Below are 14,636 nucleotides of genomic sequence, written 5' to 3' on the forward strand. Positions count from 1 at the left end.
ATGAGAAATGCTGGACTGGAAGAAACACAAGCTGGAATCAAGATAGCCAGGAGAAATATCAATAACCTCAGATATGCAGATGACACCACCCTTATGGCACAAAGTGAAGAGGAACTAAAAAGCCTCTTGATGAAAGTGAAAGAGGAGAGTGAAAAAGTTGGCTTAAAGCTCAACTTTCAGAAAACGAAGATCATGGCATCCGGTCCCATCACTTCATGAGAAATAGATGGGGAAACATTGGAAACAGTGTCAGACTTTATTTTTTTGGGCTCCAAAATCACTGCAGATGGTGACTGCAGCCATGAAAATAAAAGATGCTTACTCCTTGGAAGAAAAGTTATGAGCAACCTAGATAGTATATTCAAAAGCAGAGACGTTACTTTGCCAACAAAGGTCTGTCTAGTCAAGGCTATGGTTTTTCCAGTAGTCATGTATGGATGTGAGAGTTGGACTGTGAAGAAGGCTGAGCACCGAAGAATTGATGCTTTTGAACTGTGGTGTTGGAGAAGACTCTTGAGAGTCCCTTGGACTGTAAGGTGATCCAACCAGTCCATTCTGAAGGAGATCAGCCCTGGGATTTCTTTGGAAGGAATGATGCTAAAGCTGAGGCTCCAGTACTTTGGCCACCTCATGTGAAAAGTTGACTCACTGGAAAAGACTCTGATACTGGGAGGGATTGGGGGCAGGAGAAGAAGGGGACGACAGAGGATGAGATGGCTGGATGGCATCACTGACTTGATGGATGTGAGTCTGAGTGAACTCCGGGAGTTGACGATGGACAGGGAGGCCTGGTGTGCTGCGATTCATGGGGTCGCAAAGAGTCAGACACGACTGAGCAACTGAACTGAATTGAACTGATGGTTTTTCCAGTAGTCATGTATGGCTGTGAGAGTTGGACTATAAAGAAAGCTGAGAGCTGAAGAATTGATGCTTTTGAACTGTGGTGTTGGAGAAGACTCTTGAGAGTCCCTTGGACTGCAAGGAGATAATCCAGTCAATCCTAAAAAGAATTGGTCCTGAGTATTCAGTGGAAGGACTGATGCTGAAACTGAAATTCCAATACTTTGGCCATCTGATGAGAAGAGCAGACTCATTTCAGAAGACCCTGATCCTGGGAAAGATTGAAGGTGGGAGGAGGGGTCGACAGAGGATGGTTGGATGGCATCACCAACTCGATGGAACTTGAGTTTGAGTAAACTGCAGGAGTTGGTGATGGACAGGGAGGTCTAGCGTGCTGCAGTCCATGGGGTCACAGAGAGACGGACACAACTGAGTGACTGAACAACAACAACAAATGGGTCAAAGACATCAAATGTAGAAGATTCACACTGAACCATGTAATTCAAAAGAAGACTTCATCTTCTGAAGACAGAGAATGCTTCAGCTTTGGGGCAGGCAACCACTACGAGAGAGCACAGATATAAACTTCACGGTCCCGCCCCCACGCTTCAGTAGATAATCCATGAAAGACAACACGGAAAGTGTCAGCTAGCGTCTCACCTAGTTACTCTGCAATCCTTGGAAAGAAGCACACTTGCAAAGAAGGACCACTGTTCACCTTCAAGCCACAATACTTTGATGTTTCCCACTCAACATTCTTCCTAAAAGGGGATCGCTGTCAAAGGAATCTTTCCAGCTGGGAGTCATTCCCTTGCAGCCCATACAAGAGGCTGTCACACACAAACTACATCAACATAAAGAAGAGACTGTCCTCCCAGAGACCCCATCGTGGGTGGTAGAATTCTTTGCTCAGCTTTTTCTGAATTTCAACTTTGCAGAGCATTGAGGGTCAGAGGAACAGAATACACAGATGTGCAATATGGCATAACAGGAACAGAAAATAGCCCAAATTGCCAATTAGAGTAAGGTTTGTTTAAAACAGAAAAGGTATCATGATAAAGTGATAATATCCTTCCTCTCATTGCCAATGCACACCTGCTTGGAATAAGCATTTTTAAATAGAATCAAAACATATCACCTCACTTAAAACCATATTCCCTTATAGGTGAAATCCCCATCTTTTTTTATTCGTCTTTATTCACATTAATCTTTGTAGATCATCTATATAAACAGAAACAATGCGTGCCTTTGTGCTGTTCCCACCACATAAGGACATTCTGGGTAGTCCTCTTATGGCTACATTTTCCTTTTTTATGCTTTAAAATAAATACTGCCACAAGTAACTAGAAAAATCTTTCCTGCCCTTTCTTGAGGTCACTCGGTTCTGCTGCTCCACAGTCAGGGATTCCGTGGCTCTCATTCCTTTAGCAACTGAGAGCTGAACAACGGTTGTGCATGAACTTCTAAAGACTGCAACGCAAGGGCATTAAGTGAGAAGCAGGCCACGTCTACTCAGCAATCTCATGTCCGTAACCCTTCAACAGGCTTCTGCAACAGTGAAGACATTCATCTCAATTCTGAGGTATTTCCTTCAAAGGAAGGTAACTTAGATGCTATTTTTATTCTCTTTTTCCAGGTTAGATTTTCCCAGACACAGGGACTGTGTCTCATGTTTACTTTCTAAGCTCTCCTCAGGACCAATAGCACGTGCTGTGTGTGGGGAACATGGTCACCCTGAGCTAGGGGCTTTGGTTGGTCTCTTAAAACGTTTTTTTAGTTTTTCCTGGTGTTCTGTTAAGAGATCCAACCAGTCCATTCTGAGGGAGATCAACCCTGGGATTTCTTTGGAAGGAATGATGCTAAAGCTGAAGCTCCAGTACTTTGGCCACCTCATGCAAAGAGTTGACTCATTGGAAAAGACTCTGATGCTGGGAGGGATTGGGGGCAGGAGGAGAAGGGGATGACCGAGGATGAGATGGCTGGATGGCATCACGGACTCGATGGACGTGAGTCTGAGTGAACTCCGGGAGTTGGTGATGGACAGGGAGGCCTGGCGTGCTGCGATTCATGGGGTCGCAAAGAATCGGACACAACTGAGCGACTGAACTGAACTGAACTGTGTTATTCATCATGTTTTCAGCTGGAGGAGAGGCAAAAGAAGAGTACAAAAGGGAAATATGTAGGAGAAGGAAACAGAAATTGAAGAAAAAAGTCACTAGAGAAACTATGAGAAGGCAATGAGTGAAGCCTGGAGAGCAGGAGGGCAGAGGGGAGGGGAGAAGGCACCGCGCTGCGGGTGAGGGGGGCCAGTTCAACGGGGATCTGGCCAACGCTGCAGGTCCTCTGCTCTACACGCTCCCCACTCTGGTTTACTGCTCATCCTCTCTAAGTCTTCACATATAAATAAGTCTTCACAGTAAATACTGACAGTGCAAGTCCAAGGGGAGCTCTGCATGGGCTTAGCTAGTAGCATATTTCACTCACAACATCACAAACCATGTTGCTTCAGATGATTTTCATTTCTTGCTGGATATCTCAACCTCTTCACTGGCCTCCCTGCTCCTGGACATCAGGCTACCACGAGGAAGCGTGGTCCTGTAGTTGAAGTCCCTCAGGCCTTCTCAACCACAGAAACACAGACCCTCTTTCACAAATCATGCAAGCCTCTCAGGACAGGTTCCCTGCCTCTCACTCAAGCCCCAGTTCTCAAGTGAGCTCTACTTTTTAGCAATATCCAAAGACTAGCAGTTCATGCCTTTGCCTTTGGTTTATTATGATCTATAACAATTAACTGGAGAAAAGGAATAGTCCTGAAATTTCCTTTTTTTGCATACTGGTTGCCTACCAAACAAGAATCTTTTTCTTTCAAAACCCAACACAGACATAACCTCCTCTGGCAAGATTTTTCTGATTCAGTTTCTTTCTAGATGTTTTGAATAGCTTTGCCTTCTGTAATGTCTTTGAATTTGCAAAATGCATCAGTTGGTACACATACATATTCTTACAGCTATGCGTCAATGTGTCTATATGCTCTATAAACTAGTGAACTTCTTAATCTCTGTATCCAAGATTTTGGCACATACCAGAGAATTAGCTAATGGTTGAACTGAATTACTGACCTTATTCAACATTTACAGAAGCACCAAGTCATTTAGAATATAACAATTGACATGATGTTTTATATATAGAAATTGGAAAATTTCTAGACATGCACTTCAGAATTTATTGTGATTCAACTGGTAATCAAAAGAGAGAAGCCCACTCAGAATTTTAAAAACTTTTGATATTATTATCATTGCCAATAATGACGTACAGAAACATTCCATACATTAAAGAAAAATACCTCCTTCCCAGGCATTAGTTTTAGATCTCCATGTTCTTACTACTGAGCTATAATTTTAAGAATATAGGTTATTTATTTTTGCTCCAATTTTTTTTCTGATAAAATGTCCCTGCTATGCCTGAGCCACTGATCTATTTTAGTCTATGTTTATAAATAAAAAACATTAGAATATTAACAGAGTTGTATGTTATTTCTTCTCTGATGGATGTAATCTCTCAATTCTTAGAAACTACATTTACTTTTTACTGGTAAAATTCTCATTATAATATTTTAATGCCTTCAGCCTTGCACCAAATCCATCCTCCAGAGATCAATGCTCAAACAAAAATAATAAGAGACAAAATCTCCCCAGAAAAAGAGTAAATATCACAGGAACTGACAAACTCAAACAACAAAACCACCCACATTTGCTGTTCTAGTCTCTCAATGCTTATTAACTCCTCGGAAGAACCTTTTTATTGACAATAAGTGGACCCAAGCAGGAACAACATTCACAAGAACAAGGGCCAGAAACAAGCTCATTGTTAGTAACCTTAAACCTCACTGTCCCTTTGAACCATACTTGGTCCTGCTTGAACAGTGTGGGGCCTTCCCATGGTGCGGTGGTGAAGAATCTGCCTGCCAGTGCAGGAGACACAAGAGATGTCGGCTGGATCCCTGCGTCAGGAAGACCCCCTGGAGAAGGCAATGGCCACCCACTCCAGTATTCCTGCCTGGAGAATCCCATGGACGGAGGAGCCCGGTGGGCTGCAGTCCAAGGGGTCACACAGAGTCAGGTGCAACTGAGCGACTAGTGCGCATACACACGTCACGTTGGTATGTGTTTTACACTCAGTGAAGTTCAGTTTTCAGACAAGTGCAGCACCAGAATCTCTTTATCCAGGAGTATGCCCTTCATGTCACATTTACAAGGATGGAAAAGTATGCAATGTGCTCTGACACATAACCATTATTAGTATACTCAAAACTTTATTCAAGAGTGAGTTCAGTGTCTCTCGCTTCAAGTAACAAGACACACAACTTAAAGCGGCAGAAATACTGAGAGGTGTCAAACAGAACTCTAAATGCATTCTCTGCCTTCTTCAGCACAGTTATGTTTCTCTTCATAATTATAAGACAGCAAAAGCAGCTCCCAGCATCACAGATAGACTCCAAGATGACAGTGAAGAGGAGAGAAGACCTTTCTGCCCTTGGTTCTCCTTTTATTAAAGGGAAACTTTTCCAACAGTTCATGAATAGATGGCCCACTGGTGAGGATTGGGTCGTATGCCCTTGGCAGCAAGGGAGGATGAAGAAAGAAGTATTAGCCCTTTCCATCTTTATAAAAAGTAGACTGGTTCTGTCAACAAGGAATTAGAGGTCAGATGGAAGCAGGCTTAAATGTGTCAAACAATGTAAAGCTGAATAATATATATGTTGCCCTTTATAAATACAGATACTAAGTTTTTAATGCTGCTGCATTTGTTTTGCTTTCATTGACCTCCAGAACCATTTCACACACATTAGTAAAGACTATGAAACCTTTAAAGAGTCTATGAATAGAAATAAAAATTTTGAGAACTGATTTTTGTTTTCAAATTACTTACAGTACCATTTATTAAGGTATTGTCTCTCAACTTTAACTTTGCCTTTTACAGTCCTTTGTGAAGCTGGGACTGTATTACCAGCCACATTCTTCCTTGCTGGTTTCCTGTGTGACTCTGTTTTAGAGGGCACCAGGGAGATGGTGGAGGCTGGAAGAGGATGAAGGCACTTGCTCCCTTTCTGAGCCTTGCAGGGGCAGATCCTTTGGACAGCAACCATTGTTTCCAGTTTTTCCAGCACTCTCAGAACCAATCCCGGGCCCCTCTTCAGTGACACCCGCACTGGTTGGCCAGACCACTCTTCTCCAAAGTCTGAGGAGCAGCTTCATGGGCAGCTCCTCACAGTCGGCCTGCACACAGGACTACAGAGCTCCTCCTTTACACTTCTAAACTTTAATCATCCAGCCTCTTTACTGGGTTTCTCCAGTCCAAAAGGAGGCTGCGTCTCGAAGCGGCTACCTCTACAACATATCAGCCTAGTGTTGCCCTTTTGTCTCTCCAGTTCTTCAATATCTAGCGTTAATTCTTATCTTAATTCTAACAGGCTAAATTTATTTCTTTTTTAGGGGAGATTACAGATTTTAAAAATTTAACGAAAGGAACTTCCACTATTTCATCCTTTTTTGTGTCCTTATAATCATGTTCATTTCCTCTATTTCTTCAATGTTCAGATACCATATTTGTCCCATAACCTTAAAGGGTTAGATGACTTTGTTTGCAACTCTTCATGCCCATCACTATAATATTTAAAACAATTCAAACAAAATAATCTATTTTTTTGAGATAGCAGACATATTTAGTATTTCTTCAACCATTTCCTTTTATTTTGTTAAATTCACTGTACACTCTATATTGCAAGTTTCTCCAGGCTCTAAGTTCATGGCTTTGAAATTAATATACGCCCAAGAGAACTGTGGTTAGCAAAAGAGAGAAGGCAGCATCAGAGGTGGATAAAAGAGAATGACGGTGATTTTTCTGAAAATAGAGGAACAGTAGGATATCAGTGGTAACAAGGAAAGGACTAGAGGTGGCAGAAACAGTGAGCTATCAGAGAAGAAATATTCCCTGGTTATCTCTATAAGTAAATAGAAAAGAGAGCTTTAAGCTTTGGCCTTGTGCTTCATGACAGATGACATGATGACACTCCCCAAATGTCCAGACTGACTAGACCGTTTAACTTGGGACAACCTGGAATTTATTTCAAGAGGCTGAGTATCAAGAAGGCTTAAAGACTGTACTTTAAGACTGACTGAATGAATTCAAACCCAAAGGGGAAACATCTTTCATATTCACTGTCAGTTCGGTTCAGTTCAGTCGCTCAGTCGTGTCTGACTCTTTGCGACCCCATGAATCGCAGCACGCCAGGCCTCCCTGTCAATCACCAACTCCTGGAGTTCACTCAGACTCGGGTCCATCAAGTCGGTGATGGCATCCAGCCATCTCATCCTCTGTCATCCCCTTCTCCTCCTGCCCCCAATCCCTCCCAGCATCAGAGTCTTTTCCAATGAGTCAACTCTTCGCATGAGGTGGCCAAAGTACTGGAGTTTCATATTCACTGTAAAAGCTTTTAAAAATGCTATTTGAATCTAAAAAGCACAAGAAGAAAGATTACATTACACAAATAGTGTGAAATATTTGGGGCAAGAATTAAGATGACGTAGGGGTGAAGAGAAGGGTTTTAAGGTTTGTCACCTAAGGGATATAATTATGCTTGCAATATATTTCCCAAGTAACTTGAAGTTTTCAACCTCTGTGGGTTCAAAAACCAGCATAGATACAGTCTTTAAAGTGTGTGATTCAGAAGAAATGTGAGCTATATCAATGATTACTTAGAGTTCCCAACTGTCTTATTTTTTATAGCTCTCTATAGCCATGTAGCTGACAATAAACTATTTCATAAATGTCAGCTACTTCTCACAAGTTTTAAATTTCTTCTTTCTACCTATGAAACACTAAGAAAAAACACATTAATATTTTCTCCAAGTTAACCCTTATTTTCAGCAATCAGAGAAAATTTGATTTTTTTAAAACTTCTCTCAAAGAATGTTTGACTTGAATGTAGTAACCTGCTTCCTAAACTGGAGCTTTGTAGAGCTTTGTGAGTAGGTAAAATAACAGTTTTTGTTTTAAATTTGCTCTGGCTTTAGATTCAATAGAAGGATCATCAAAGTGTCCAAAGATGTACTAGACACCATTGAATATATGGGAAGGTTTTCACCAGTTGAGTCTGTTTTATCTAGACAAATATTCCCCTACTAATTCAATACAATTGAACTAATAATTACATTTTGTGTGTGTGTGTAAATAGGGGTGCATGTTTCCATCAGCTTATAAAGCTTTATTCCAGTTTAAAGTGTTAACACACTTCTTCTCCCTTTCAAAAAATTGTCAGAATTAATTCTCCTAATTTACTCATTTCTTTTCTTGAAAGAAAAATCAACAACCTCTATGGTCTAAGGTCTATATTTATCTCTTTGAACCTTTTCCCACTTCCTTACTAAACAACAAAAACAATAAAGAGCAAAACTCAAGAAATGCGGAGAGAAAAAAGCAACCATAGGCACCAAAGGCTGATCTTATTCAAAACAACAGAATGAAAATGATTCTTACAAACTTATGGCATTACACATGAGGACTGCATCTTTCAGAGTCTGAGTTATCAACAGAAAACACAAATTTGTTCAACATTTTCTAGTAAATATTTCATACAGTTTTTCTGTAAATTTTATGGTTTGTCACTGAAATATACTTCTTAAAGATGACTCTGTAAAAGGAAGACATTACCGAGAGTTACACTATTGCTGTCACTTCATACTTACAGCAACTGCCTCCAAGATCTGTTTGACGGCATCTGCAGCATCTCGTTCACTGTAATATCCCTTTTCCACAATCCTAAGAAAAACCATGAAATGCTCTCAGATACATGCATTCAATTGAGCAGATGTTAAAAGAAGTTAAATTAATGTTAAAGAAGATTTATCTAAACAATTACAGCAGGCTACCATAACACAAGGGGAAAGATTTCCATAAGTTGGCAATCTAGAAGTCTTTAGGTTTATTTAGGAAAATGGAAAACATTTATTTTGCCTAGGCTTGAAGTATCCATCCTGTTGGGGACAAAAAATTCTTTTCAAACTCTGTGTTGCAAATAATTTTAAACCTATAACAAGTAGACAATATACCATGAACCATCTCATTTAATTGTCATACTGCTTCAGCAATTATTAATTCATGGCCAATGTTGCTTTATCTATCCAATTACTTTCCATTCTCGTCTATTATTTTAAAGCAAATATCGGACATCATATAATTTCATTCATAAATATTTAAGGAGGTAACTCTAAAAATAAAGGATCTTTTAAAATCATAACTACAATGCCATTATCATATCTATACATGACAATTCCTTAATATTGTCAGATATGCAGTTTCAACTTTGTAATTGTTTTTAAAATGGGTTTGTTTGAATCAGTATCAAAATAAAGTCCATGCAACTGATTGGCTGATATGTCCCTTATTCTCTTTTTATCTGCAGGTCCTATTTTACACCCCCTATGCCCTCTCATCTGCTTTTCTTTTCCAAATAAATGACTCGCTCCTTTTCCGTAGATTTGGGCCAGACATTTTCTTTTGAAATTAAAGTCTTTTCTTTTTTCTAAGAGAATTTTCCTGAATTAGAATGTTTCATATTTTTTTTTCTTCCATTGCTTTGGATTTCTTCTTTGGGGTATGGGGTCGCACAGAGTCAGACATGATTGAGGCGACTTAGCAGCAGCAGCAGCAAGAATTTTTCTACTTTATGGGCTCAAATAAACAAAATAAGGAATGAAAGAGGAGAATAGCAGCAAATACCACAGAAATACAGAAAAAAAAGAGAGAGAGACAGAGAATAACATGAACAGTTATATGCCTACAACTTGGACAACCTAGAAGAAATGGAAAACTTTCTAGAAATAAACCATCAAGACTAAATCAGAAACAAACCCGTCAAGACTAAATCAGAAAGAAATAGACAATCTGAACAGATGAATCACTAATATTAAAATTGAATTTGTAATTAAAAAACACTCCCAGCAAACTTAAGTCCAGAGGGGAGCTGGCTTCACAGGGTAATTCTAGCAAACACATAAAAAAGAATTATTATCTATCCTTCTCAAACTATTCCAAAAAAATGTAAGAGGAGGGAAAAGTCCAAAATTTATTCTAAGAGGTCACCATTACCCTGATACCAAAACCAGACAAAGATAACACACAAAAAAGAAAATTATAGGCCAATATCTGATTAATGTAGATGCAAAAATTGTCAACAAAATATCAGTAAACCTAACTTAGCAATATATTAAAAGAATCATACACTATGATCAAGCAGGATTTATTCCAAGATGCAAGGATGGTTAAATATTTGCAAATCAATGAATGTGCTGCACCACATTAACAAAAGGAAGGATAAAAATCACATGATCATTTCAACAGAGGCAGCAAACGCATTTGACAAAATTCAACAACCATTCATGATGAAAAATCTCATCAAACTGTGTAGAGAGGGAACACATCTCAAAATAATAAAGGCCATTTAAGATGAATCCACAGCTGGATTATAGCTGGATTAAAAAATCCAACATTACATTCAACAGTGAAAAGCTAAATGCCTTTCTTCTAAAATTAGGAACAAGATAAGGATGTCCATTCTCTCCACTTTTACTTAACACACTATTAGAAATCCTAGCCACAGAAATCTGACCAAAAAAAAAAATAAATAAATAAGTAAATAAAAGGCATCCAAACTGGGAGGGAAGAGGCAAAATGGAACTTCTTGCAGATGACATGACACTCTATATAGGAAGTCCTAAAGTCTTCACAAAAACACGATATGAATAAATGAATTCAACTAAGTTGCAAGATGTAAGATTAATATACAGAAATCTATTTGTTTTTCAATACACAAATAATGATCAGAAAGAGAAAGCAAGAGAATAATCCTGTTTAAAACTATGTCCAAAAAATAAAATACCTAGGAAGAAACTTAACCAAGGAATTGAAAGAACTATACTTTGAAAACTATAGAACACTGATGAAGGAAACTGAAGAAACTGCAAAGAAATGAAAAGACAGCCCATGTTCTGAGATTAGAAGAATAAATATTGTTAAAATTCACAACCTACCCAAAGCAATCTACAGATTTAATGCAATCCCTATCAAACTACCCATGATATTTTCTACAGAACTAGAACAAATTATCCTAAAATTTCCATGGAATCACAAAAAATCCCAAATTTACAAAACAATCTTGAGAAAAAAGAACAAAGTTGGAGGTATCATGCATCTTGACTTCAGACTATACTACAAAGCTACAGTAATCAAAACAGCATGGAGGTGGCACAAAACAGGTACCTAGATCAGGGAACAGAATAGAGACTGCAGAAATAAACCTACACACTTATGGCCAATTTCCTGTGGTCATGTATGGATGTGAGAGTTGGACTGGGAAGAAGGCTGAGCGCTGAAGTATTGATGCTTTTGAACTGTGGTGTTGGAGAAGACTCTTGAGAGTCCCTTGGACTGCAAGGAGATCCAACCAGTCCATTCTGAAGGAGATCAGTCCTGGGATTTCTTTGGAAGGAATGATGCTAAAGGTGAAACTCCAGTACTTTGGCCACCTCATGCGAAGAGTTGACTCATTGGAAAAGACTCTGATGCTGGGAGGGATTGGGGGCAGGAGGAGAAGGGGATGACCGAGGATGAGATGGCTGGATGGCATCACGGACTTGATGGACGTGAGTCTGAGTGAACTCCGGGAGTTGGTGATGGACAGGGAGGCCTGGCGTGCTGCAATTCATGGGGTCGCAAAGAGTCGGATACGACTGAGTGACTGCACTGAATATGCGACAAAAGAGTCAAGAATACAGAGTTGTGAAAGGAGAGTCTCTTCAGTAAATGCTGCTGGGAAAACTGCACAGTTACTTGTAAATGAATGAGATTTGAACATTTCTTCACACCATTAAAAAAAATGGATTAATGATCTAAATATAAGACCTGAAACCATAAAACTTCTAGGAGAAAATCTAGGCAGAAAACTCTTTGACATAAATCATAGCAATATTTTTTCAGATCTGTCTCCTAAGCAAAAGAAGTAAAAGAAAAAATAAGCAAGAGGGACCTAATTAAAGTTAAAAGCTTTTGCATAGCAAAGAAAACCACTGACAAAATGAAAAGACAAGCTACTGAATGGGAGAAACTATTTTTAAATGATATGACCAATAAGGAATTAATATCCAACATATATGGGCCTCCCAGATGGCACTAGTGATAAAGAATCTGCCTGCCAATTCAGGAGATGCCAGAGACTTAGGTTTGATCCCTGGTTTGGGAAGATCCCCTGGAGAAGGGAATGGCGACCCACTCCAGTATTCATGCCTGGGAGATCCCATGGACAGAGGAGCCTGGTGGGCGACAGTCCACGGGGTCGCAGAGTCGGACACGACTGACAGACTGAGCACGCATGCACCCACTGACATGTGTGACAGCTCATGCCAGTCAGTGTCAGAAGAACAGGCAACCTGGTTAAAAAACGGGCATAAGACCAGAACAGACTTGTTCCAAAGACATACAAATGGCCAATAGGTACATATAAAGATGTTTAACATCACTGACCGTCAGAGAAAAGCAACTCAAGCCACAGTGAGATATCTCCTCACGCCTTTTAGAAAGGCTATCATCAAAAACCCCACAAATAGCAAATGTTGGCAAGGATGTGGAAAAAAGGTAACTCTTGTACACTGTTAGTAGGAATGCAAATCAGTAGAACCGTATTAGACAATGGTATAGAGGTTCCTCAAAAAACTGCAAATAGAACTACCATATGATCCAGCAATTTCACTCCTGGGTATATATCCAAAGAAAATGGAAACACTATTCAGAAAGCTACATGCACCCAAATGCTCACAGTGGCACCACTTACAATGGCCAAGACATGGAAGCAACCTCAGTGTTCATCAACAAATGAATGGGTGAAGATGTGGTGCACAGGCAGAGTGGCGTATTAATCAGCTGCAAAAATGAACAAAGGCCGGCCATTTGCAACAACGTGAATGGACCCAGAGAGAATTATGCTTTGTTACATAAATCAGACAGAGAACGACAAATACTCTATGTTATCACTAATATGTGGAATATAAAAAATAAAACAAACTAGTAACGTACATAAAAAAAAAAACAGAAACACATTCACAGGTAGAGAGAACAAACCGGTGGTGTACGTGGGGAAAGGGGAGAAGGGAGGCCACAACAGGGGCAGGAGACTGAGACTTGGACGTCCATGCGCAAAGCAGACGAGCAGCAAGGGCGCCAGCATGGCACGGGTGGACTTTCTAACAACGCTAAATGGATATACTCTATAGAAATGTTTAATCACTATGCTATGAAACTAATACTGCAAATCAAGTTCACTTTAAAGAAAAGTTTTTATACTTTTGATTTATATTGTTCTTTTTTCTATGATTTTCTTAATTTTAGTTTATTTTGCATTAAGTTATAATTTCCTTCCTTTTCTGGGCATATCCTCCAATCATGCTTTCACCACCTGAAGGGACCCTATTCTACTTCTTGTTTTCTATCTTCTTATAATCATTTTGTTTTGGAATTAACTAAGCCATTTTTGCTGCTTACTTTTAAGGGAAATTTGTTTCTCAACCTTTTTACAGAGTTATAGGTCAGGATATCTATTCCAGTGTCACAGCTCTCGACTGTATAGTTAATTTCACGAAGGCTTCAAAGTCTGGACCTCATCCTATCTAAGATCTCTTCCCTGTCTGGAACATCATTCCCTCGCCTATCCTCTCTATTCTGATTACTGAAGTCTCTTTCCAGAAGTTTCTCCTAAATACATTTTCTCCCCCTGCCACCCTCCAAAAAGGCTTTAGATATTAATTTCAAGAGTTCATAGGGCCTTGACTGTAGCAGGCTCTTTAAACCTTACTGGGGGTGTAGCCACTGCACTTCTGAGAAATTCGGATGACAAAAAGGCCTTCAGTTCAGTTCACTCGCTCAGTCGTGTCCAACTCTTTGCGACCCCATGAATCACAGTACACCAGGCCTCCCTGTCCATCACCACCACCCGGAGTTTACCTAAACTCATGTCCATCGAGTCGGTGATGCCATCCAGCCATCTCATCCTCTGTCGTCCCCTTCTCCTCCTGGCCCCATTCCCTCCCAGCATCAGAGTCTTTTCCAATGAGTCAACTCTTTGCATGAGGTGGCCAAAGGATTGGAGTTTCAGCTTTAGCATCATTCCTTCCAATGAACACCCAGGACTGATCTCCTTTAGGATGGATTGGTTAGATCTCCTTGCAGTCCAAGGGACAGACTCTCAAGAGTCTTCTCCAACACCACAGTTCAAAAGCATCAATTCTTCGGTGCTCAGCTTTCTTCACAGTCCAACTCTCACATCCATACATGACCACTGGAAAGACCATAGCCTTGACTAGATGGACCTTTGTTGACAAAGTAATATCTCTGTTTTTCAATATACTATCTAGGTTTGTCATAACTTTTCTTCCAAGGAGTAAGCATCTTTTAATTTCATGGCTGTGGTCACCATCTGCAGTGATTTGGGAGCCCCCCAAAATAAAGTCAGCCACTGTTTCCAATGTTTCCTCATCTATTTGCCATGAAGTGATAGGACCAGATGCCATGATCTTAGTTTTCTGAATGTTGAGCTTTAAGCCAACTTTTTCACTCTCCTCTTTCGCTTTTATCAAGAGGCTTTTTAGTTCCTCTTCACTTTATGCCATAAGGGTGGTGTCATCTGCATATCTGAGGTTATTGGTATTTCTCCTGGCAATCTTGATCCCAGCTTGTGCTTCTTCCAGCCC

At 39.9% G+C, this 14,636-nt stretch overlaps 1 protein-coding gene across 2 annotated transcripts in view; it reads right to left on the minus strand.

Moving 5' to 3' along the window:
• The window catches only part of CAMK4 (calcium/calmodulin dependent protein kinase IV), a 271,534-nt gene that overhangs the window by 83,008 nt on the left and 173,890 nt on the right, over positions 1 to 14,636 (minus strand). For both annotated transcript variants that reach the window (XM_018049980.1, XM_018049981.1), the window contains one exon: positions 8,586 to 8,658. In XM_018049980.1, coding sequence (XP_017905469.1) covers positions 8,586 to 8,658 — 73 coding nt within the window. The remainder of the gene's footprint in view (positions 1 to 8,585; positions 8,659 to 14,636) is intronic.

The sequence above is a fragment of the Capra hircus genome, chromosome 7, assembly GCF_001704415.2.
Source record: "Capra hircus breed San Clemente chromosome 7, ASM170441v1, whole genome shotgun sequence".
In the NCBI taxonomy this organism is placed as follows: domain Eukaryota; kingdom Metazoa; phylum Chordata; class Mammalia; order Artiodactyla; family Bovidae; genus Capra; species Capra hircus.